The 27,266-nt window shown below is 40.6% G+C and overlaps 1 protein-coding gene across 1 annotated transcript in view; it reads right to left on the bottom strand.

The window, feature by feature from the left end:
• LOC118826526 (low-density lipoprotein receptor-related protein 8-like) overlaps positions 1–27,266 on the bottom strand; it is a 130,327-nt gene that overhangs the window by 55,621 nt on the left and 47,440 nt on the right. The window contains exons 4-5 of the mRNA XM_036597515.1: positions 15,246–15,368; positions 73–465 (exon numbers count right to left, since the gene is read on the bottom strand). Coding sequence (XP_036453408.1) covers positions 73–465; positions 15,246–15,368 — 516 coding nt within the window. The remainder of the gene's footprint in view (positions 1–72; positions 466–15,245; positions 15,369–27,266) is intronic.

Genomic DNA, 27,266 nt, shown 5'->3' with positions numbered 1-27,266 from the left:
GGGGGTTCTAATAAAGTGGACGCTGAGTATACGTTGTTTACATAAAAAGGAATAATAAAATGGTCCACTTACGACAGTCAGCCTCGTCGGACTTGTCCTTGCAGTCCGGATCTCTATCACACCTCCAGGCCAGCTTGATGCACTCCCCACTGCCGCAACGGAAAGCTCCAGCGCCACACTCTGCTCTGCGGCCGGGGGGCGTGGCCGGTCGCACGACTTCGCTCCCACATCGCTCCGCCCACTCGTCAGAGCCGTCAGAGCAGTCTGGGTCCCCGTCGCAGGTCCAGGGCTGGGGAACGCACTCGGAGGCATTGCAGCGGAACTCGTGGGGGCCGCAGGTGGGTGGAGAACACTTCTCCTCGTCACTGGAGTCCCCGCAGTCGTCATCACCGTCACACACGTAGACCGGCGCCAGGCACTTATGGTTACGACACTGGAACTCTCCTGCTGGGCAGGCGCGGGCATCTGTGGAAAACAGGACAACAGAGCAATGAAGACAAGTATAACAAACTAATGAACCAGTGCCACATAAATCTTAGAAATCTAGAGTTACTGTAGTTGTTTTGTTGCATATTGAGTTTACATTACATAGTTATTTAACCCTTTAAACTGCAAGAACCTGTAAGTGAGTCCATACCTCAGCTCCTCACTCTCAAAACTTATTAGTTTTATCGTATTTACTGAGTAATAAGTCCTACGGTCATTAACTGTAAGTAAACCTGCAGTATGAAGGATTAAAGGAAATGACAGTTACACGACTACATGTGTCACAATTTTAATAGAATTAGGAAAAAATACGTTTATGCTTATAAATTCTAATGGGTTGTAATTTTTGCATTTGTATTTGTTTTGATAAAGACCAACAAAGTTTGGTGGGAGAACTTGTTTTTATTTATCTAATATTCTTAATACATACAACATTGAAAAATCTTAAATCTTGACTTGAGAACTGAAAACTGCCTTGAACGTGAAATACGTTATCAGTACAGCACTATTAATTACATGTAAATAGTTACATTTACATTCTGTATTGACAAGTTTGAGACATTACTTTGATCATTTGAGCACAAAAAAGGGACAAAAAAGGTAGAGAATGTTTACGTCTTTCGGCAGAACATGATATATGCAGGACAACTTTACATCAAATTCAAATCACAGTCTTCTACTTACAAACAAAAATCCTGTATGGATTGAAAGTTTAGAGTCTACACTTTCTACCAAATTTCCCTGCTTGTTTCAATGAGCTGTGAGTGAAAAATAATTGATATCATGCTCCGGAGTGGCACCACCCTCTAAGCATTGGCCCTATCCTATTGGAGACTGCAAATTCGTCACAGCCCTCGATGGACGGGAGTCCAAGAGAGCATAATTATCCTCTCTTTCTGGGTCGGTAGGATGGTTCTCCTCCCACAATCACTGAGCCCGATGCCAGCCAATGCTGGCGTCCAATAGCTGGCATAACAGAACCAGCAGTTACTGTTCACCTCCAAGCGTGCTGAGCTGACCAGTGATGTGAGAATAGCAGTTTGAAAAGGTACAGTGGAGCTCTGCGTTTCTCAGAGGAACACACATTGCTCCAATATATATGTATGCATGTGTATAGATCTTTTAGCATTAATGGTGGCTTCACAATGAAGTTGCTCATGCCATGGGGACTAATATATGACCGACCCTGGCTTTTGAACTTTACGCTGGTAATAATCCAGACAGTCCTTCTGTCTTTTGGCCTGGAAAACACGTCATCCATTATTTGAATAAATAATCTGAAAGGTTGACTAATCAGACCACACTACACGTTTCCACTACTGCATCAGTCCATTTCAGAAGAGCTTAAACCCAGAGAAGTCGGCGGCATTCTTGACATTCTTGACATATAGTTTTCATTGTGCGTAGTACAGAAGAACAAGCTAGCAACCAGGCCCTTCCAGCCTGGTAGCATCGTGTAATGGGGGAGATTAAAGTTACTTTTATTATTGCATGCAATAACTTTGTTTTGTAAGCGTCAATAACATGTTTCTGACCATCTCACCTCCCTTGAGAAATGGACACTTGCTAATTCTCAGCTTGTGGCATGCAGGGCACCATGCAAGCTAGTGAACAGTTAGCAAGCAAGGACGGGTTTTCACTCTGCTTTAGCTAAATGGAAACCTCGCTCGAGGGAACAAGACAGGCTTCTTGCCTGCACTTTGAGATTGAAATCAAACCGACTGAACACAGAGAGAAAAGAGAGAGAGAGAGATGGGAGAATGGGGGATTGAGTGAGGGAATTACTGCCAGACAGGGACACTGAGGTGTTCTACAGCACCAAATCTGCAAGCTGTCAGATCAAAAGACGAATCAGATTGGAAAAGAGAGAGAGAAATTAGAAAAGACAGAAAAATACGATGGAGAGAATGGAACGACCTGCCAATCAAAATCGAGTTTTGAATGCAAAGTAGCGGAAAGCAGTAACACGGACACGAAGAGACAGGGTCAGCAGAGAGGAGAGAAATAAAGAGCAGCAGTAAAGGTGAGGAAGATTGAGACGCTAGAGGAAGCCTGAGAACGCCACGCTGTTCAATATGACACATTTCAATTGGACAAATGTAGACTGCAGTGCAGTGGGCGCTGACTGACACAGCGCAGATTATGTGCTTAAACTGTCACTGACAGACGTTCAGAGAGAACGCATTACTCTAACAAGACATTTAACACGCCGTCATTCCAGCACACATCTGCCCTGCGGTTATTTCTGAATAAGAGGATAATAGGAATAATGGGAAACATTTGGTGCTGCTTACAGGGAACAAAGCAGCTACATATGAGTAGTTGTATGTAGTGAGGGTGGGCTATACGGCAAAAACACATCACGATTAGACTTGAGCCGATTGACAACAGTAGATAGTTTCCATCTATCGTGATTGTCAATCAAGCGGAATGATTAAATGTCTTAATAAACGCTGTCCACTTCTTTATAATGTACAAAAGTAAGTATATCTGTCTCATTTTCTTTTAACATGTTTTCAGTCCATGTCCTGAATCAGCCCTGATATGCTGGCTGGCTTTAGAACATTCCGTATCAGCACGAGGTAGAACTGTCTTCCTACCTGTTGTCATGCTTGTTGAACTGATGAAGATGTGCTGCAGCCTTCCTCGCAGCCACTAAACATGAACAAGGCTTAAAAGATTTTTACATCGTGACAACGCATAACTACATGAACAGCAGCCTTTAGGCTACTTAAGCTTTAGCTGTTTTATTATCATTAAAAGAAACTATGTAAACACATAATTTATTAAACCTACAGTAAAAACTGCCAAACCATTTAAAAAATGACCAAAATACCATTAATGACCAAACTATACCAAGAACTATCCAACCATACCGAAACTCACCAAACCACTCCAAAAACTGTCAAACTATACCAAAAACTATCAAACCATACCAAGAACTACCCAACCATACCAAAACCTACCAAACCATGCCAACAACTATCAAACCATACCAAAACCTACCAAATCACACCAACAACTATCAAACCATACCAAAACTTACCAAACCCAAAAACGATCAAATCACACCAACAACTATCAAACCATACCAAAACCTATCAAATGAACTATAAAACCAACCCAAAAACTATCAAATCACACCAACGACTATCAAACCATAACAAAACCTACCAAACAAACCCAAAAACTATCAAACCACGCCAAAAATTATCAAACCATACCAAAACCTGCCAAACTATACCAATACCTTAACAGTATACCAAATCATTAACAGTATTTTGTATTTATTCTTCAATGTTCATCTATGCCAATGTGTCTGAAAATGAACAATATACTGTGATAGCAGGGCACGAATTCTATTGGTGGATTTTAGTCATGTTGTTCTCCTATTGGTGGATTTTAGTCATGTTGTTCTCCTATTAGTGGATTTCAGTCATGTTGTTCTCCTATTAGTGGATTTTAGTCATGTCATTCTTCTATTGGTGGATTTTCAGTCATACCGTTCTCCTAATAGTGTATTTTTAGTCATGTTGTTCTCCTATTAGTGAAATTTAGTTATGTTGTTCTCCTATTAGTGGATTTTTAGTCATGTTGTTCTCCTATTAGTGAAATTTAGTTATGTTGTTCTCCTATTAGTGGATTTTTAGTCATGTTGTTCTCCTATTAGTGAAATTTAGTTATGTTGTTCTCCTATTAGTGGATTTTTAGTCATGTTGTTCTCCTATTAGTGAAATTTAGTTATGTTGTTCTCCTATTAGTGGATTTTTAGTCATGTTGTTCTCCTGTTACTGCATCTCTTGGAACTCACAACTCATTAAAAAGAACGTCTCCAGTTCTATTAGGACTCAAGACTAAACTCACGACTGAAGAATTCTTTCAATTTGTGATTTTTGTCTGCAACAACATAATTTTGGCAAAAATCAAAGAGTGAATAGCAGCCTTTACTCTGCATTCTCCGATACTGTGGAACATCAACGGGTTGTTGTGATTGACCGCAGCACTGTGAGTCACAACAGGTTCTGCCACCCAAGAAAGCAAAACAGTTTTGTGCGTTGCCCTCCGTCACTGATTGGAAGAGACAGCATGGCAGAAAACAGAAGTGAATCACCGGAGATGCAAAGCGGCCCGGGGCTGCCGTGAGATCACGTTTGCCTCACTGTGTGGCTTGACAGCAGGACTGGAGGAGAAGAGAGCTTCTGGAGATCTTTCTTTCCTTTATGTTTAAAGGATTTTGTCACTGTAGTTTAACGTTTGTCACTCTTCTCCACAGACAGAGCCAACTTATAAACTATTAACCCTGTAAGACAGGATATGTTATCTTCAAAAGTGTTTCAACATCAATATGCTAAAACTGCATGTTAAGCCAGAGAAGCTTTCTGCTCAGTATTCTGCGATTATCTGACCACTAGATCACAGCACATTCACACTGATGATCAGCTGATGCTTGTCCACGTTTTTCCTCTATTGTAATTAAACTTTTTATATTGAAATGTTGTGTTTAAGTTACCAAAACTGCCTGAGGACACACATCACTGGATGATAATGTAATACATGGGCACCTGAGCAATGCAGCAAGTGGAGCACTTGCACTTAACAAAATTCTGTTTTTGTGTCATTAATTTTGTGTAATCATCCTACCCTAAAACAAAACTGCCACTTATGGAAGCTCACTGTCACTCTTTTCCACCAGGAGTCTGGTAGCAGAATGTCAAAACATTGATTATTCGGTCAAAACTTTGACCTTTTTTTATCAAAATAATGACTTGTTTTCTCAAAATTTCAGCATATTATAGTGAAACAATGCCAAAGTTTCCCAAAATTTCAGCATATTATGTTGAAAAGATTTTCTTGAAATTTCAGCATGTCAAAATAATGAGTTACATTCTCAAAATTTGAGTATATCAAAACAATTACTTATTTTTTCACAATGATAGTAAATTATGCCAAAATAGTGACTTAGGTTTCTTGAAATCTCAGCTATTTATGTTGAAATAATGACTTCTCTCAAATTTCAGGCATAGTGTTGAAATAATGACTTATTCTGTCAAATCTTAGCATGTCAAAATATTGACTTATTTTTTCAGAATTTCAGTGTATTATGTCACTAACTCATTTTCTTGGAGTTTTATGTCAAAAATAAAGACTCAGGATATATTGAAATAGTCACGTTTTCTCAAAATTTCAGCATATTTTGCTAAAATAATAACATATTTTCTCAGAATTTCAGCATATCAAAATAATGACTTGTTTTCTCTCAATTCAGAAAATAATTATTTTCTTAAGGTTTTGCATTAGTATCTTATATCACTGTTGTCAGAGCAAAACCTTATATCTCCAAAATGGTAACTACACAGAAAAAGAACACCTATTTTACTTTTGATGTATGTCAACAGAACCAGGCATTTTCATATTATGTCAAAAACTGAAAAACGACAAAAACGGAGATATGAGGTTTTCTTCCAACAGCAGCGGTATCTTATTTTTCTCATATTTTTGAGTTAGTAAAATGAAATTCTAAGTAATGAGTTATTAAATTTCTAGAGAGTAATGTCAAGACAGTTATTTCCACAACTAGGAATAATATAAAATAAGATGTTATTTTTAGAAAATAAGTAAAAATAAGTTGTACTACTGGAAACCGAGAGGAGAAAAAAATAGCCCACTTTCACTCAAAACCAGGTGCCAACAATACATTTAATCACATTATAGTCAAAACTATGAAGTTACGCCAAGGTGTCTATTTTCAGCTCTCTAATTAGGTTTAAATGTTCCACTGGTCACATGAAGCCTACGAGGTGAAGAGTTAAACTGCTTCTTCCTGCACAAGGAAATGGACATCCACACCAACAACCATCATACAGTGTAGATCAGGTCTCTGCCCATTCTCGAATCGTTCACCAAAGCCATGCACACCTCGCGAGCAGCTTCATTAGCATGAAAGGGCCTGTGGCACAAGATTAGCCTAGATTAAGCTTATATTAACAAGAGTGGGAGCAGCCAATTATCCTCGCTGTGCCTAATCTCCAATCTTGCACAATTTAGATGCGCTATGAACCTCTCTGCTGTTCATTCATCACAGTGCTCCACTTCCACCCAGCACTAAAAACAAAGAGATAAGACAATATTTTACACATGTGGCTATTCTTGTCCAGTGAGCACCTGACCACCAAGCCAAACACATTTTTAGTTTCAGTAACTGTTTAAATGTCCTACGTGGGCTCCCCAGGAAAGTGACATGACCAAGGCACTATCACCCTCCCCATCATTCAGCACAATACTAACCATTATGTTAGATGAAGCGACCGAATCAGCAGTTACTGTTCCCCTCCAAGCGTGTTGAAGCAGTTTGAAAAATGTGGTGGTGCTTCACATGTCTTAGAGGAGATGTTACCCTTCACCCTCCCAGCTTGGTAGCATCGTGTAATTGGGGATTTAGAATTGGACATGATTAAAATTGGGGGAGGGGAGGTATAATGCTCATAGTGTATTCACATATTGTTTTGTTTCATACTTAAATTTAACTTCCAGTATAAATAACTGCAAGAGCATGAATTTGACAAATTAACAAATTTAGCTTTAATGAATAAATTTTGTTTTTGTATGTAACTTTTTCATCATCCCTTAAAATAAAACTGTCACTTAAAGAAGTTCAATGTCTAAACTGTGACCTATTATATCAACATATTTACTTTTAGTATCAACATAATTTAAAATTTAATTTAAAAATACAAAATTCAGTGTATTATGGCAAAATACTTACTCATGTTCTCATTGCTTAATTATTTCTCACTTGTTGATCAGAATGGACATCAAATATAATTTTTTTTTAAATCATAAATCATTTTTATGTAACTAACTACGTAACTAAGCAATTATATCTAAATAATTTGCTGCAGTCAGAACAAAACCTCGTTTTGAATTGTTTTACATAATTTGAAAACGCCTGTCGCCCTTTATATTGTGTGTAAATTTTTATGAAGAATGGGCCAAAAGAAACGGCCCAAAATTACTGGGAAAAATGTCTGGTTCCACTGACTTACATTAAAAGTAAACTATGTTTTTTCTTCTTCTGTAAAGTTATCATTTTGGAGATACAAGTTTCTTTCTCATTGTTGTTCTTAGGGGTCTGGAGGTCTTCATTTTCTGTTTCATTCCTCTGTTTCATTGGCAGTCGGAGCTGGGAGGAGGCCAGTTTGTCCCAGTTCCCCTGAACAAACCGCACCACCGTGACGATGAGAGGTTCTGATCAGCGGAGATAGAGCCGTGGGTTGTGAAACGCCCTGGAGGGGGGCAGTGCGACTGACCGGTCTGCTTACATTAGCTTCCAACAGTGCTGGAGTGTTCCTGTTAATGCAGAGCTGGAGGGAGGCTGTGTTTGTGTGCGTGGGCCAGGGGAAGGTCATGCTTTTGTGCCCGTGAGCATCGGCTTTCAGTAGGTGGCCCAAAACGTGTTTCAGCACAGGTACCTCCCAATATCAATACCAACACAGGCCACAGTCATACAGGCCTGCCGCCTCACTATTGTGGACCACAGCTACTCTCTTATAGTACTCGTTCTGACAACAGTTTAACTGACTGACCATCGTCAATAAAATCCACACCTGACCTTTCTATTCTAACTAAATTTCTCCCAGAATAATTCAGTAAAAAAGTGGAAACAGTTCAGCCCCCGCAGGACGGAGCATCACAAACTTGAGCACGGTTTTCGTGCATTAGCCGGTCACAGGTATGAGCGCTCAGAAACTGGTCATAGGATCTGCTTGGCAAGTTCAACAAACCCTCAAAAATGTGATATGAGCCAAACAGGTTTCTTACTGACAGATTAGCATCACTCTTATTACTTCCCCTCTCTGTTTACATTTCTCATCAAAACATCCATTAAACAGACATTTAACAGAATATTACACAGAAGCCTCGACAACTAAATATAATATAGCATTCAGTGAGTCACTCTTTACTTCTATTCCAGCTTCCATTCTTTTCAGGAGACTCACTTTCAGTTCCTCAAAGAATCTGCAGACACACCTCCTAAGTTCAGTCTTAGAAGCTGGCTGATGATTTTCTGAAGTAATCAAACACATTCAGTGGTGTTGAGGTCTGGACTCTGGGGTGGTCAGTCCATTGTTCAGCTTCTTTGTTTGATGTGTCCATCTCCTTTTCTCAGTGAGGTTCTTCTTGACAGCTACACATCCTTTCAGACCCATAGCGCTGAGCTGTCTATGGTTTGTATCAGTTTTGGTGGTGTATCAGGTCGTGGGTGGTTGTTTGGAGTCTCGTAATTTTCTCAGAAACATCTCTTGAAAAATAAGTAACTTGTACTTATGTGAAATTAAATATGTCTCTTACATTTCTCTTTTGTACAGTGTTGTAGGTCCACTATATCGGTGTACACTTACAGAAGGTGGCTCATCTGTTGCTGTTCAATTTATCAGCCCCCTGTAAACAAACCTTTTCCAGCCAAGAGCAGTTCTGCAGTCAGAAACTGACCAAAGCTGAAGGACTAGAGAATAATAAAGTCTTGAGTACAGTACACGACTTTCAAAGTCTTAACAGATTATAAAAGACTGGGCATCTCACACTATACTATTGTTTTTTTTAAGATTTTTCTGGGCAACTGAAACATTGGAGATCACACACTAAATGATTAGGGATCACACACTACTCAACTTTTAAGCTGTTGCTGAACCGAACAGAACTCACTGAACTCGCGTGAACTCTCGCAAACTCTTGCAAACTGTCACAAACTCTCGCATTCTCCAATTACTAGGAGACCCAAATAAACAAACGTGTAGCTGCTGTTTTCTCTGCCACAGCAGGTAAACATGTTTAAATGAGGCTCATGGATTTAAAAATGCAATCAGTGGTATATTTTAGAGTCATAAACTTGATTGTGCCTTAAACTCAGCTCATTAAAAAGCTCTGCTCCACACATGAGTGACTTTTCATCATTTTTCTTTGTTTACTTGCTGTATTTTCTTATTTTGTGCTCTCAGTTTACACTAGATTAGAGTCAGGTCGAGAAAAATCAAACATGTTTGATAAACTCTAACTGGCCTGAAATGCAATACTCTCCCTGTTGACTCCAACTGACCCAAAAATCTGCAGACTAGAGCCGATTCAAGAGACGAGCTACAGTACACCAGCAAGGGGCAGCTACAAGCGAGTGGCCAGTAACTGCACGGTCCAATAAGAAAATAAAAGCACCTCAGAGGAGATGGCTGGTTTGTAAATAGGCTAGATGTAATGTGAGGAGTGACTATGTGTGATAGTTCACGAAGAGCTTTAAGCTTCCACAGGGCCTGATTTAACGCTAATCAAATTCTGCTCTGGAGAGAGTCATGCATAATTCAACATACGGGTGACTCAATTAGCCCGACGCCAAAGAGCGATTGACTTTATTAAACTACATGTTGCACCCCTTAAGCCTCCGATTAGGAGAAAAAGGGAGCAAGAACGAGAGAGGAGTTCAGCCATAATAGATTACATTTCTGATGAGCGCTCAGACAAGCCTCCGTCACCGCCACTGTTCATGTAGGCGTGATTTGTAATCACGGATAGGCAGGGCTGTGTATGATGACTAGAGAGAGACGGAAGATGATGTATGATGGAGGAAGTTTGTTTTGAAAATGGCTCTATCACCGTGGCATACAAAGTGTACTGTATTTACTGCTAGTCATGGGGTACCAAGTGCAAACCCAGTTCAAAACAAGTTGGGATATAAATACGCTAATTCCAAATTTGACGCCTGCAACACATTCCAAAAAGTTCCAGAACAACGGTTCTGGATCTTTACACAGGTAAACAGGTGAAAAGGTCAAAGGCGTTGCTTTCATAATTGTGTATAAAAGGACCATTCACAAAGGTTCAGTTGCCACTTTGAGAAATATTGCATTAGCGAATAGTCCAACAGTTTAAGAACAATCTTTCTCAATGCACAATTGCAAGAAATTAGGGATTTCACCATCTACACCTCATAACATTATAAAAGATTCAGCAAATCCAGAGAAAAATCTCTGTCCGTAAAGGACAAGGCCGAAAACTAGGATTGAACACCCCTAACCTACATGGGATTGGGAATACTTCGGAAAAACCCTTAGCAGTACACACAGTTTGTTGCTAAATCTACAAATGCAAGTTAAGACTCTGCTATGCAAAGCAGAAGCCATTTATCAACAACATTCAGAAACGCTGCCGACTTCTCTGGGCTAAAGCTCATCTGAGATGGACTGTACAGTGTGTCTGTGGTCTGACGAGTCCACCCTGTCAAAAGAACCAACTCGGGACATTCTGCTTGATTCAGCAAGACAATGCCAAGTCACATTCTGCATGTGTTACAACAGCGTGGCTTTGTTATAAGAGAGTGAAGGTGCTAGACTGACCTGTCTGCAGTCCACATCTATGTCCCACTGAAAACATGTAGTGTATTATGAAGCGCAATACACCACAACAGAGACACCGGACTGTTCAGCAGCTGAAATATTATACCAGGCATGAATGAAAAAAATGTCCAAACTCCAACAACTAGTTTCCTCTGTTTCCTTTGGTGATGTCATGATGTCCTTCTTAGAAAATTTTCTCTCCGCTGCAACAAACATCTTTCCTTAAATGTGTTCTTCACTCAGATGGATTAGAGTTATGAGGCCTACACTGGTGGATAATCAGCGCTGTATAACTCGGCAGCAGCCAGGCAGGAAATCAATACTGATCAGGAGCAGGAGGAAGGTGGCGCTGTGTTTATGGCCAGATTGCTCAGGACATCGGTTCAATAAGTTGATGAGAACGCAGGATCTGACCACAGAGGACAGTCAGGGCACTTCACTTAGTCCACAACTAAAAATATATCCAGTGTCACTGATGTGAAGCCTAGTTGGAGTTTTGTGGTCTGTGGGCATCTCCACAGCCTGAAGTACAGTTACTTTGATCAAGTAAATATATATCCTATATCAGTACTGCAAAGGCGGCAGCACTGAATATGCCCTCTGCTGGGCTCCTGAGTGACACGATTGAAAGTCTAAGTGTTGTCAAAAGTTAGTGAGTGTGATCCTCAGTGATGCCACAACCATCCAGGGCCAGTTTCCTTCCTTTCAATGAAGCACACAACAGTAAAACATAAATAACTTGGCTGCCTTAAAATCTGAGTTCATGTAATTGTAAGTTACCTAACTAATAAGTTTTGCTAAATTCATCTGTTAAAGGCAGCCAGGTTATTCACTTTTTTAGGTTATTAGATCAAATAAAAGAGAGTCAAAGAGAGACGTTAAAATGCCACAATAAGAACAAGGAAAGCAGCCCCGGCCAGAGCGTAGCTGAAGCTTTATGTGTTGCATATAAATCTGAAGGATGTTTCTTTATTCTAAGCTCTGTATTTAAAAGGAAACGAAGGGTGAAAAAGTTGAATTTGCTCCTTTGGTCAATAAGAGGCCAACTGCCCCTGCAATTAATTGCCTTTGTTATTTCAAGAGCTTTGCATAATATCCCTTTACGACTTGCGGTGTACATTTTTTTGCTTTCAGAAACGTATTAGTGACGAGAAGAGGGCACATTTATGCTTATTTACTTAAAGCACAGAGTAAATATGTCTCAATATGGAGCAGTTTTGCTTATATGTGTTTTTTTTGCCCTGCCCTGAAATAGAGGACAATTTATGAATGTGCAGCAGAGAGAAATCTTCAAAGACACCCCCCACAGCAAGAGAGAGAGAGAGAGAGAGAGAGAGAGAGAGAGAGAGAGAGAGAGACAGAGAGAGAGAGAGAGAGAACAAAGGAGAGAAATGGGGAAAGAGGTAGAGAGAGAAAAAGGGAGGGAGAACAATAGAGAGAGACAGAGAGAGGAGGGAGAGAAACAGAACAGAGAAATAGGAAAAAGAGAGAAAGAGAAACAGAGAGAAAGAAAGAGAGTGAGAAAGAAAATAAAAGATTATAAAGAGAAAGAGAGAAAGAGACAGAGGGGAGAGAAACAAAAGAGAGAAAGAAAAAAGAGAGAAACAAAGAGAGAGATAAATGGAGGCGAGAGAGACAGAAGAGAGTGAGAGAGAGAGAAAGAAAGAAAAGAGATAAACAGAGAGACAGAAACAGAGCCAGAAGAGACATGGAGAAAAAGAAAAGATTGTAACAGAGGGTTAGAGAGAGAGAGAGAACAAAAGAGAGAGAGAGAGATGGGGAAAGAGGGAGAGAGAGAAAAGGGGAGGGAGAGCAAGAGAGAAAGCGAGAGAGACAGAGAGAGAGAGCGATACAGAGAGAGTAGAGGAAGAAAGAGAAGACAGAAAAAGGAGAGACAGAAGAAAACAGAGAGAGAGAGAGAAACAGAGAGAAAAAGACAGACAAAGAGAGAAAGAACAATAATAAAAAGGAGAAATGAGGAAAGAGGAAGAGGGGAAGGGAGGGAAAGCAACAAAGAGAGAGAGAGGGAGAGAAACAAGAGAGAAACATAAGAGAGAGATAAATGGAGTCGAGACAGAAGAGAGAGAAAGAAAGACAAACAGAGACAAGAAGAGAGGGAGAGAGAAAAGAGAGAAGCAGAAAGAGAGACAGAAATAGAGGAGAGAGAGACAGAGAAAGAAAAGAGAGAGAGATAAGGGAAAGAGAGAAGAAAAGAAAGGGAAATGAGGAAACATGGAGAGAGATTAAAGGGTGGAGGACAGTAATAGAGAGAGAAAGAAAGAGAGAGAGATACAGAAAGGGAGCAAAAATGAGAAAAATAGAAGGGACATCAAGAAATAGACACAGAGACAGAAAAAAAAGTTAGATAATGAGAGAAATAGAGAGGTAAAGAGAGAAAGAGAGCTAGAAAGAGAGAAGGGGGTGAGAGAGAGGGTGAGAGAGAAGGAGAGAGAGTGAGGGTGGAAGAGACTGTGAGAAGACGTGCGATGGGGGGGGGATGTACAGTACGAGGGGAAAACAGGAAAAGAGAGGAAAAGGCACTGAAGCTGAAGTGAGAGAGTGAGAGAGTGAGAGCGAGAGAGAATTTCACACTGCTTCTCAAAAGTAGGGCAGGAGTGGGGGATCACAGCGGGGGGTCTCGGTGAACCCTGATTGGTCAGGGTAGCCCTGCCATTTCTGACGGAGACACCTCTCCTACAGTAGCGGCTCAAGAAGAGTCACTGACAGTCAGTCACCTTCAGCTGAGGAGCCAAGGACACTCTCAGAAACCTCATCATGTCTTCTGTTAATTAGCTGATATTAATTGGCTGATGGCAAATCTTCACCGCATCAGCTGAGCTTCTGCAAATCTGCCAGAGACCCAAGGCTCAGATGCAACGCACAGATTCAGCGATCCGCAGCGTTTCGACACGGCTGACCTCATCTGAGCACCTGATTAGCGTCGGTTTGTGATTTGGCTGAGCCCAACATCAACATACTGCACATATTAGTGTTACGGTAACATACAGCAGCATCCATTCATCACCTTCTTAACAGAGTTCTGGCATTTTGGACCTGTTATAAATTCCACCTCATATCGCAGCACTGCTCAAAAGTCAGACACCACCTCTCTTATATTTAATTTCAGGCCAAAATAGTCATTCCTTTTTTTTTTTTACATTTTTAAGGAGTATTTTTGAGGATAAAATAAGCAAAATAAGCAAAGATGGGACTCCTAACAACCACCTGGAAGACCTGGTAGGCCACCAAATCAGATACACAGCATCAGAGGAGGAGATGCAAAAAAGCTCAACAAACTGATCTCAGTCCTGGGCTCCTCAGTGGATGGTTTTGAGGTAGTGGTCGAAAGGAGGTCACTTAATAAACTCACTGCTGTCCAAAAACACATTTCAAAAATTTGTTTTGTTGCATTGTAATGTAAACGCAGCCTAAACTGAATCTGGTTCTAAGGCCCAATCCTATTTCTTATTTTTACTCCTACCACTTGTTTTTAGAGTTTCATCTTGCCCCCTGACTTGCAAGCTGTACTGGTTGAAATCTTCCTCTACGAAATCTACCTCAAATAAAAAGAGCATTACTTCATTAACAGCTACTAGCGCTGCTCTGTAGGCGACCCTGCCAGTCTGCAGTGACAGCAGAGGAGGGTAAAGTTCAGCTCCTCACTGCTGGGCTTCAATTACATTTAGGGCATCATATGCCTTCAAAGAGGGGGGGCAATTATTTATTATCACCCACCCCTAATTCTTCAGTGATATGAAGCTGAAGTCAGATATTCACCAGATTCTTGTTCAAATTTTCCTGTTCCACCTTAAATGATGCAGCAGTTTTGATGCCTGAGAGGCCAGAATGTAACTGTTGTACCATTTAAGGTAGAAGGGGAAATTTAGCTAGCTACCGAGACATCAGCTACTACTGGAGATTTTTTATGCTTGTTATGAAGAAAAGGACCATAATACATTGAAACAACATTAAACTAAGATAATACAGTGGTTATCATAATTTTTAATAGAGAAAATTCTCACATTTGTGTGTTTCTTTGGTCTCTTGTTCTCCATCTTGCCAGTTTTTCTTTTTTTTTCTCATAACACATAACTCTCTGTTGGGAGTCTCTGAAAAACCTCTGTTTGGAGGGCCATGTAGCCCCAACACTTCGCCCTACTCCTCTATCTCAACAAGAATCAGAACACCCTACCCCTAGATGTGAACGTGCCAAACAAAGGGGTAAGGGCTAAGTGGTAGGGGCGAGAGGCGAAATGGGTTTGGGCCTAAATCTGTAACGAAGCTCCTTGGCGAGAAGCACATACAAGTTTCTGATTTGAAAGAAGAGTTGAAGAGAAATGCTGTTAAGCTAATAACTATGAGGGTGAAGGAACTCACCTGCAGCACAGTCTTCCTCGTCCGCTCCGTTTTCGCAGTCCCTCTCGCCATCGCAGCGCCATGACAACGACACACACTTCCCACCGCAGTCGAACTTGTCCGGTGGGCACGTTTGCTTGACTGCTGCGGAGACGAGACAACAGATGCCAACAGTTAGACAGGCAAGTGCTGAATACGACACAAAGCTACCATCACATCTGTCTGAACCATATGGAGCACCGGCGTCGTGCTGATACGGTGCTACAGAGACACAATGGACCAATAAAAGCTGCAAGAATGGGATTTTTATGTTGAATGGTTTTAGATTATTCTACAGAATCAGCTGCACTCATCATGGGAATTACCGATTAGCATAGCCTTTAGTTATTTTTGTTGTTTCCTATGCGTCTTTTCCTCGGCCAGATCTTGTCTAATGTTTTCAAATGCTCCCTTGAAAGAAAAGACACTATAATCAGACAGATTATGATGCGAAATGGCCCGGCTGGTTCTTTCAGACAAAAAAACAATCCTGGACTGAGTTTCCAAATAGCTACCATTACTATGTTAGCCTTCATGCATAGCTTTTTCATAAACTCTACACCTCATTCTCATGATTCCTCTAAACTTTCTCTCCAGCATGTGTCATGTAAATATGTTATACAACCATTGGGAATCCCTATGGTGTCAATCAACCCTGTCTGCTAGCCTAGCCACTGAGCTACAGGCTAATAAATATAACCAGGCTAATGTTAACGTAGCTCTTATCTTGGCTACTGAAGAAAATCAGAAAGAAAACAGCGATTCTATCTTTATTCAGCACAGAATGGATGCCAGAGACAAGTTTTTCCCCTTTCAGCAAGAGAAAATAAGCCAAACTGAGGTAAGATATCTTGACAGCCAGTTAGCTACCTTGCTAACTTAGCTTTTAGCTTGATGTACTCCTTATCCGATGAGCAATTTCCATTCTCTCAATAATCCATTCTCTCTATTTTCTTGATGATTTGAAGACATACATGGCGTTTTATCCAGCTTCACAGCAGGCATGTAAGCCATCTGATTTCTGGGAAATCCACCCCAAGCAGTTGAGTTTTTCAGACGCTCTTGGGGGTTTTCTAGCCTTTATATGGGAAAATCCCACTCTAGAGGCTACTGTGGCACTGCTGTAAGAGGCGAGCTGGCATGTGTACAGATGCAGCGGTTCACTTTTTCAATCTGGCCTGGAGTGTCCATTTACTTTCTTCCTTTCATATTTCTCCTCTCCTGGCCTTTCACAGGTAAGGGGTATCAAATAGCTCCTCGCAGAGGAACCAGCCGACCCCTATTAACCAATCTGCTCCATTTGGCAAGCTGGACGCTGCTACTACACTGATGCACAGTATCAAACACGGTGTCATCAATAATGCAGCCGTGGACACGGAGTCCTGGACGGCAGCTAAACGGCTGAGGGGTTCAGCGGGGATTTGTAGTCGCTCTCTTGGCTACAGTGATTTAAAGCGTCCAAGCTAATACTAGCATCTTTCCTGGACATGCTAGCAGATTAGCTTTTCTTGGTCTCCAACCATCAGCTATATCATGAAAAAAAAACTTTTTTTTAATAAGTTTTTTGGAGTATGTTTTATATATTGCCGCTGTCCGAGCAAAACCTTGTATCTCCAAAATGGTAACTTTACGGGAGAAGGAAAAAACTTTCTTTACTTTTAATGTAGGTCAATGGAACCAGAATTTTTTCCAAATAATTCTGGGTCGTTTCTTTTGGTCCATTCATCATAAAATTTACACACAATGTAAAGAGCAACAGGCATTTTCAAATTATGGCAAAAACTGAAAAACGATGGTTTTGCTCCGACAACAGTGATATGTAAAACCATGAAAACCAGCACATTTACATACATCCACCTATTCTGTTTACAGCAGTTTAGCCACGCCCACTCATGCTGAAGCTATAAGGAGCGTTTCAGCCTGGACTGCTTTCTGAACAAGGCCCAGTACAAACCACTTAATCAGAGAACATCATTCACATATATTCGTCTTAAAGGCACCATAACAAAAATGGTTTAATTCTAAGGGATAAAGAGAGGCTGGAAAATGGTCACGTAAAAATTAATCATGACTATTTTTGGTACACAAAATCACACGAATGTCAAATATGGACCTCAATGAAAAAACATACAATACACTAAAAAATAAAAAAAAAAGTATTTTTCGCTTTCTCGCTTTGGATATTTCCCCCTTTTAGTTAAACTGCTCCCCTTATTTCTGTTCTCTGGTTTGACTGTTCGTCATCCTGTCGCTGGCATTAGGCTGTGACACCAGCCCAGTATCTCAGCGGCTATCTGACACACACATCAGATAACGCAAAGCTAAACGAATGGTGCTACCGAGTCCATTACTGCGCAGTCTAAAGACAAACCGTGAGAGAGTGAGAGACAGAGGAAGAGATGTAAAACGAAGAGAAGAAATGAAGAGAAGATCGCAACCATAAATCTTTCAGCAAAGGAAAGAAAAAGACTGTGTGTGTGTTGTGAGTGTGTGAGTGAGACACAGAGAGCCCAGCAATCATTCAGTACAACACCAGGCTGAAATCGGCTTCTTATTCACCAGATCTTTATTCGTATTTTTGGTTCCACCTTCAGTGGTGTGGAAGTTACATTCTGAATGTAAGTGCTGCACAATTAAAAGATTCCTGGACTCAAGAATATTTTGAATGGTTTATTTTTATTGTATAGATTAGTATTTGTGTCAATACAGCGCATAGTTCACGTTTTTCCATTGACAACAAAGGTTTACTTCCACAAAAGAGCCATTTGTGGGGCTCAATTAACAGCTTATTTTGCTGTGTCACAATATACTAAAATATGCTAATGACAGGATTGACAGGATGACAGGAGGGCTGTTTGACTCCAGACATTTCGATTCCAAGTGATGGGAATCCATGAAGTTACCCTGATTACAAAAACAAAGACATCTACAAAAACAAGGCCATCTAATAAAAAAGATAATAAAAATGACTCTTTAATAATAAAGAGTAAAATATTAATTATATTAATATTGTAGGACATTTGGAGAGCTGATGCTACACTCTTAAAAGAAGATGGTTCTTCAAGGGTTCTTTAGTAAAAGGAATGGGTTCTGCTATTGTTGCGATGCCAAGTAACAAACAGCATAACTTCATAAAAAGATTATTTTCAGGGAACCCCCAGAATTTTTGATTTTGAGACATTTAGGGGTCCAAGAGATCAATTAGGAGGTCCTGGAGGGTCCCCTGAGCATAACACACAAAAAATACTTAACAATTTATTATTCAATCTAGTTTTTTTAATGGTGTAAATGATAAATTTAGTGGTACTTTAAGGAGGAAAGAAAATTTCAGGAAGGCTGAGAGAAAAAGTGTAGGTGTATGTGTGAGTTAGCGAGTGAGTGGAAAAAAAGAGTGACAGAAAAAGAGTGGGAAGACGAGCATAGATGTGTGCGAAAGCAAGAGACATTGCCAAATGACCTTTACATCGGCATCCCCCCTCAACATATACGTCGCTGAATGGGGGGTGAGTAGAGAGAAAGGTCGCGGCAAGCTCGGGGGGAAACATCTCACCGCTGATGGCTATTTGATGAAGCTCCAGCTTAATTCCACTTTAGGAGAGGCCTGACGAGTCTCTGAACATGTATTAGGGGCCGATTAGTTTGGTTTATTAAATTATTCCAGCTGTCAGGGAGGCCAGACTTGTGTTAACAGGCTTATAATGATATAAAGTGGTGGAGGCGCTTTAAACAGAGTGGCTAGTCTCACATAGCTTCACACTGTCCATCTTGTTCTGAGCCTTTCAGTGCTGGCTAACCAGTCAGGCCTAGCTGTAGGTAACATGCAGGATGGTGGCAGCATAGCTGCATGTGCTTTTAGAAATACTGATACCCCATTACACTGTTGACCTTCTAGTAGGAAGACGGGTATAAAAATGAATGATTATATGGAATTTGCCATACTGTGGATATTGTAAGCCCAAACCAGAAGTAGCCCTGCACCCAATGGAGAAATGACTGGCTTTTCTAAACATTCAGCTTTTCTAGCTGCGCCACATTGGTGCAGATTATCACCCTGTGATGGATTCTTTATTTGCTTTTACTGTTGCACTCAATTGGACAAAACAGATTTAATGTTATCTGTTGAGGAAGGCGAAGAAGGACGAATCAGTAAAACCCATCCAACAGGCCAAGTACAGCAGTAAACGGTGAGCAAAACACAACTGAGGATAAATGGGTAAGTAAATACAACAGACTGTGAGAGAGAAAGACAAAGATCTGGTTCCAAGAAGCCAAAGTGCATGATAGCATTCACACAACAAAGAAAAGAAAGCTTTTAGATTATAGTCTCATGGTGTCTCATTGGTATAATAATAGTAACAACGACAAAAACAATAATAATAATAATAATTAGCGATTGCAACACTATTATCTGATTTATATTCTTTTCTTCTGCCGGATTTTTGTCCACTAACTCACCCCGCAGCTTTTGAAATCTCAAAAACTTTCCAACTCTGGAATGTTTGGTCTGTTTGGGAATGGTGTGCTTTTATTTAGCTTAGGATTTTTTCCCAATTTTTTATCCAATTCCACCCACTAGTTAGGACTCCCCCCATCACAGGAGACCACCAGCGCTAGGAGGGTGAAGGCAAACACAGGCCTGTGAAACTGCTGCTAATGCAACCTAATTGGACAGCTGAACGTGCTTGGAGGAGAACACTAACCATCATTTCTGCAGTTCTATTATGTCAGCCAACAGACTCCTGTGCGGGCTAGCACTGCGCTGAGTAATGGGGGCCATCCTACCCACCCACAGAGAGTAAGGTCAAGTGTGCTTTCTTGGACTCCAGGCCACAGATCACCAGGGGTAAAAACTCGATGATAGGGCCAATGCTTAGACCAGGCTGCGCGTGCGAAGCGGCAGAGCATCCCAGACGTGGCACTGAAGTGGCGCGGTATTTAGAGAATAGACCTGACGGCGAATGTTTATATGCACCTTGCGCGTCATGCAGCAAAATACACTGAAATAAGTCACGAAAATCAATGAAAGCAGAAAACCATATAAAACCTTAAAAACAATTTTTTTCATGTGATTTATTTCATGACGAAATACTAGTTAAACATTCTGTGCTGCAGACAGTTTTCCCGGTTGGTCTACCAGGCTTTAAACTTTTGCCTAATCAAAAGTCAGAATGTTGTCGAGGATAAACAAATATACCGTGCACTTTCATAAATTAGATTTTTGTTGAGCAGTGACTGATGTGACCATTTATCCGTCTGAAAACAGGAATGTCTGTATAAATTTCTCGCCGCTCCGCAGCTCAAATGCTGTATGTATGAAAGGCCAGCGTGTTCGAGCTGTAGCGCTCACACTGCTGCACCACTCGCGCCACACAGACGCAGTATGTGTGAATCGAGCCTTAGACTCCCAGCCACGGATGACCTCCTGGCGACAAAGCCAAAGACTTAATTTTGAATCCTCCAAGTCGTCTGGATTTTTGCCTGCTAAATCATCACCCCAGTTTTTGGAATATCTAAATCATTCCAACCAATCCACCTGAACACAACTTCAGGTGGATTGGAAATAGTGTGCTTATATACAGCTTTTTAATCTAACATATGGTTTTCATACAGTAACTGTTAAATGACAGTTTTTTCCCCATAACAAATGAATGACTTGATCTTGTGAGCAAAAGTTGTGCATTACATCAACATGACACAAGTACCCTAGCAACGTCCTAGCATTCATATGGAATACCATAGCAATACTCTTCAGCAACCACCTAAAGTACTAGTAACCATTTGGTAACTCCCTATGAACCATCTGGTTGCTTAATCATTGCTTAATTGCTTATTATAGTTGTTGTTATTATTTTGTTATTATGTATTTTTAACTATTATTGTTTTTTTTCCCATTCATAAAAAGCAAGTGTAGTTAAGCTCTCTTAGATTCCCGGCCACGGACGGCTGTGGCATCATCGGAGATTGAACTCATGACCTCCTGGCAACAGGGCCAAAGTTAAGACTAATTTTGATTCCTCCAAGTCGTCTTATGTCCCAGTAACAAAGACGCTAAAACATAGCTCAGATGTCTCCTGTGGCAGAGGCATGTTAAAGAGTATTCAAGCGCATCTGTTGTGGATGAACTGATCACATGTGACAGCCACCCAGTTCCCATAAGAAGGAACATGTTCGTTTAAAAACAAATGAATAAATAAACCCAAGTTACAAACGTAAGTCCTGCCTGAATACTAGGTTCTATGGGTTGGGCTAGCCGATGTGTCTCTACTCAAGGAGTTATTTCTGCTTAAATTCTGGTTAAATTTAGCGAGAATGAGGACAGGAGATGTAGAGATGAGGAGCTGTTTCAGAAAGCACCCTCCGTATTATGACTAGTGGGCTGTTTGATGTGCTGCCAGCTGTTGTAACCTAGATTTTTGTGATTCTTTTATGGTGGGAGCACCGAGAATGCTGTTTGATTCGCTTGCATCGATGTATGTAAAATGGTGTTTCATTTGAACCATGTTGGATCTCTACTGTGTAGTAAAGAAACAAATGTAACATGGATATTTACTGTGTAAAAGTCTGGGCAAAGTGTGCAAAAGTTATGTTTTGAGTTTAACACATCTGAAAATACAGGGTGATTCAAAAAGCTTCATCCGATTTCAAAATGACTTATTTGACTTGTAAATCATTACAGAACAGTGCAGTGAACTGTAAATGGTTTAAATGAGCATAAAGTTCATTCTGTAATTGTACAAGTTCTCAGTATGAACCTCCTCCAGCTGTACAGACAACATCAACGCCACAGCCAGATTCATCCCATACTCGATTGAGCATGTCGGGTGTCGCTGCACTCACAGCTCTTTCAGTGCGATTTCGGAGATCATCCTGTGTTGCGCAACCAACGGCGAACGCTCTGAGCTGTTGGAGCTTCACTGCCAACGAAAATCACGTTGCACAGTTATGACAAATTCACTCTTATTGAAGTGGAGAATGCAGAACGCTTTCTGCTCAGGGGTCTCATCTCCTCTCAGACTGAAGGGAGCCATCTTCCACTGACAGGCAGAAACTCTAAGACCCCCTCTTTCAATTGGTATGTGATTGGTTCCTAGGCGCCTCACGGTTGCAAAAATGTGGCGCTTTGAAATCGGATGAATCTTTTTGAATCACCCTGTATTAAGACATACATTAGAAAATATGCTGTATCTTTTGCAGGCCAGATTTTATGTTTTATTTTTTCTCCAATGTTAAATTCAGTAAATAAACAATAGCTGTATATTAAAATGGGAAGAAGTTTGTACATATTTTAAATCAACGAATCAAGTACTTTGTCCAGGGGAGCCCAAACTTTTGCTCACAACTGTATTCAGGTTGGAAAGCTCATCTGGTTCAGACAACATCTAATCAATTGAATTCATTGTTTTGTGCTGATTTATCACACTGCTTTAGCGACGGTTACAACTAGTCCTGCAGTCTGTTGCAACAGACGTCACCTATGGGGTGAGGTGTGACGTTCAGTTGTGGCTTCCAGCTGAACTGTTCATAAAAAGTTTCATTTGCATAGATGTATCCTTCTCAAATATCTATTTATCAAAAAAAATAAAAGTACTAAATATTGCCCAACTGAACCCTACTGCGATTTTGCCTACAGAAGGTTAAATTCATTGTTTTGAATGTATTTCGCAGGATGTACTCTTTCTTTTCTCTTTCAGATAAACATCCCTTTGGCTATTGTACTCTCTTTCTGGATTTCAACATGCAATAAATGCGCATCCTGCGCTGCATTCATATGCAAGGGCTCCACTGACGTACTATGATGACGGTTTCCTAGAAGCCTACATGGTTTCACAACATCATTGGAAACATCAATGAGAAATAACTGACTTCAGTGGAGGCTGCCCTCCTGCTGATTGAGCTCATATGAATTCCAGGAAAAAAAAGAAACGAGAATCTTATTAAGCAAAAATGCTATTAAGACAGGAATCTCAACATTCATTTCAGTTGCCTTTTAAGCGACAAAAAGGGTTGGATGAATTAGTCAAGGATAAAAGCTGCTTAGGAAATATAAGGAAATATTGCAAAGACTGATCTAATAACCATTTACAAAGCATACTGAGCAACATATGGCAGCCAGTTAAATGAACTGGGGCATGAAAATGCCAGCTTTTGCCATATTCGGTCTGGTAGAGGTCATACATCTTCTCAGCTTTGGGCCTTCAGCTGTTAATTTGCCGTTTTTTCCTAGCACTGAATGATGGCTAACATGTTGGTCTTTGAAATTCTGAAAAAGTGGCACAGCACCTAAGGCTAAACTCTAAATCAGGTGGTGTTGGTACGGTCCACTGGAGGACTGTACTGTACTTACAGCGTTTTGGAGGGATCGTTCGTGTTTAAGTGCTGGGGATAAGCTCACGCAGCCAGGCTTGTGTGAGAGCTTTCACTGATGTGTAAACTGAAGGCTACTCCAGCGTGAAATGGTGAAAGCATGCTGAACGCTGCTCACACTGTGAGTGTGCGATGTTTCTGCGGTGCTATGTGCCCAAACGAGCGAAATCTGTAAGTTATTGTTTGCAGGGCGTGTGAGAACGGCTCGTCTTACAGCTCCATTACAGGCTCAACTGTCCTCCATTGTTTTCATACATGTTAAGCACAAAAATATCCTCTAATGGAGCTGGGATAACTCAAACTAAATCGATGGGTGCTCTCTGACTAGTGCACAGTACTATATATAATATGCCATTATTATTACATATACACCGATTAGGCATAACATTATGACCACCTCCATGTTGCTATTTAGGTGGTGGGTCATTCTCAGCACTGCTGACGTGGTGGTGGTGTGTTATTGTCTGTTGTGCTGGTACGAGTGGATCAGACACAGCAGTGCTGCTGAAGTTTTAAACACGGTGTCCACTCACTGTCCGCTCTATTAGACACTCCTACCTTGTCAGTCCACCTTGTAGATGTGAAGTCAGAGACGATAGCTCATCTGCTGCTGCACAGTTTGTGTTGGTCATCCTCTAGTCCTTCATCAGTGGTCACAGGACGCTGCCCACAGGACGCTGTTGGCTGGATATTTTTGTTTGGTGGACTATTCTCAGTCCAGCAGTGACACTGAAGTGTTTAAAAACTCCAGCAGCACTGCTGTGTCTGATCCACTCAGACCAGCGCAACACACCACCAGTGTCAGTGTTATTGCAGTGCTGAGAATGATTCACCACCCAAATAGTACCTGCTCTGTGAGGGTCCATGGGGGTCCTGACCACTGAAGAACAGGGTAAAAGGGGGCTAACAAAGTATGCAGAGAAACAGATGGACTACAGTCTGTAACTGTAGAACTACAAAGTGCACCTATATAGTAAGTGGAGCTGATAAAATGGACAATGAGCGCAGAAACAAGGAGGTGGTCATAATGTTATGCCTGATCGGTGTATAATAGCATAAGTATCACCCTGTGTCCTGACACTGTATAAAAACAACCCTGCATGTGTGTGTGTAGATGTCTCGCCTCACTGCCCTGCAGGAAGTGGAGCGTACTTTAAGAGGTACGTTTGTTAGTGAGAGATGAAAGGCAACACCAGCATGTGCAGCTCCACCGCACAGCCACAACACCTCCACTGATTCCTCACGGCACAATACCCAACGCAGAAGAGCTGAAAGAAGAAAGCAGCTCTAAACATTTCAGATTCTGTGTCATTAAATCAAGGCAAACTACATGTGCATATCAATATATGTGTGATGTGTTGAAGTACTGATTTCTTTCGGAAGTCCATTCGTTTGAGATGCTAAACAGCACAAGAGTGAGTTCACCCATCGCACCGTGAGGTCCCTTTAATCTACACTCTACACAGTCTACACCAGAGCAGCCAGGGCTGGTATCCCTAAAGGGAACAAAAACACCCATCCCAGGGCCAACGGTAGCTCGCCAAGATGCTGAAATCTAATCCTTCACACCAATCTGCACCTTAGTTGGGACCAGCCTCAACCACGTGAGAAGAGAACGGACTCTACTGACCACTCTGCTGCCAGAAGACTAATGCTGGATATTATAGATTTGAAACGTTATATTATAGCTTTATTTAAGTTAGTTTTACATTCTAGTGTTATTTTCCAAAAAGGAGAAAACGCGGTTGCACACAAACTCAAATATGGCATGTATGTACGCAGCTATTTTTTAAAAATCAAACATACATGCACCTAAATTAGCATTGCTAATTCCACCTGCGAGATACAGTCGAATGCAAAACCTCAAACACCCCTGGTCAAATGTACAGAAGTCCGGAGAGGCCATGAGCTATTGTTATAATTTACTGGATTGTTTTCTTGAGACACCGATAATTAACATTAATTATCTTGTCATTTCAAGATCTTGAGATCACAAGATAAATAACTTGTTATTTCATGATAACAACTTTATCGTGAGATAACAAGATAATTAACTTGTTATCTCAAGAAAACAACTTTGTTATTTTGAGATCACAAGATAATTAACTTGTTATATCATTACAACAACTTTATCGTGAGATAAGATAATTAACTCATTATCTCAAGAAAACAACTTTGTTATTTTGAGATCACAAGTTAATTAACTCGTAATCGCAATATAACAACTTGTTATCTCTAGACAACAAGACAACTAACTCGTTATTTCAAGATAACAACTTTGTTATTTTGAGATCACAAGATAATTAACTTGTTATCTCAAGATAACAATCCAGGAAATTACATCTACCTCATGGCCTCTCTGGACCGCTGTACAAATGACGTTTTGTTGATTTTCTATGTGAAAATAAGAACACATTCTCTACAGGGAGCAAACAAAAATATGGCATTTTTCCTCATTTTAGTGCACAATTTTGTTTTTTTTGCTGAGAGTAACATATTGGTGTCATAACTTTTGCACAGGCCACATTTTGTTTAATTTTATGTTAAATTCAGCAAATAAACAGTAATTGTGCTTTAAAATGTTCAGACGTGTTTTCTTCAAAAATGAAGAATTGGTTTACAAGAGGCAAAACATATTAAGCTAATATTAACTCAGAATAGTCCACCAATCAAAATATCGAGACCAAATCTTTTTCAAAATGGTGCTAATGCATGTTTCGATTGGCTCACACTCAGTGATGTGGGGAGAGAGGACCACCTTACCCAACCAGACAGAGAGTCTCTTGGACTCTTGGTCCAAGACATGGTTGGTGATCAAACCCACAAATCCTGATGAAAGAATGAAGCAGTCAGTTTCTGAGCACAGGACCACTGCAGGCTAGATATTTTGGTTGGTGGACTATTCTGAGTTAATATTAGCTTCATATGCTTCGTCTCTTTTAAACCAATTCTTCAGGCACTGTAATTTAATACTGAAAAATAATGCATTTTCAGACATTTTATGACCTCAAATTTATAATACTAGTTTTTAAGGAAGCTTATCTACAGAAAAAAGGGCGCTTTATGGAGATTAATTTTTATGAATAATAATAATAATATTTTTTGTCAGTTGCTTTTAATACTGGTCCATTACTTGGCCTCCAGCATGAAAAACATCACAGATTGAGATTGCGGACGTCCGCCTCCTCACGCAGCCATGCCAGTTTGTTAGCGTGAGAAGACTCGGCTATGGTTTAATGCGCATAATGAAGACCTATTTGTGCACGCTAACATCTTTACTACTGAACTCGGCCCTTAATTGCTCGTTCTTTCAAACACAGCAGCCAGTCAGTGTTGCTCGGCGTCCTGCGAGGATTCTCTCCCATTTCAATGCATTAAGGCGCGCTTTTATCTGACATTTCCATTGAAGATGCCTGTTTAAGATTAGGAAAATCCTATTAGCATGCTAACAGACTGAAGCCTGAGCCCTGAATAAAAGCAGAAGTGTTTTATGTGTTAAAGGAAAAACACCTGCTCACATACAGCACTGTGCTGAAGTCAGAAACCTCCTTTCATTTGTTTAATTTCCAGCCAAAACGGCCATTCAGTACCAGTTATACACATATTAAACAGAACATTACACAGAAGCCTCAACAGCCA

This window comes from Colossoma macropomum, unplaced genomic scaffold, assembly GCF_904425465.1.
Source record: "Colossoma macropomum unplaced genomic scaffold, Colossoma_macropomum, whole genome shotgun sequence".
Taxonomy (NCBI): Eukaryota; Metazoa; Chordata; class Actinopteri; order Characiformes; family Serrasalmidae; genus Colossoma; species Colossoma macropomum.
Note: the sequence above shows the minus strand (reverse complement) of the source record. Positions and strands in the feature narration are given on the sequence as shown.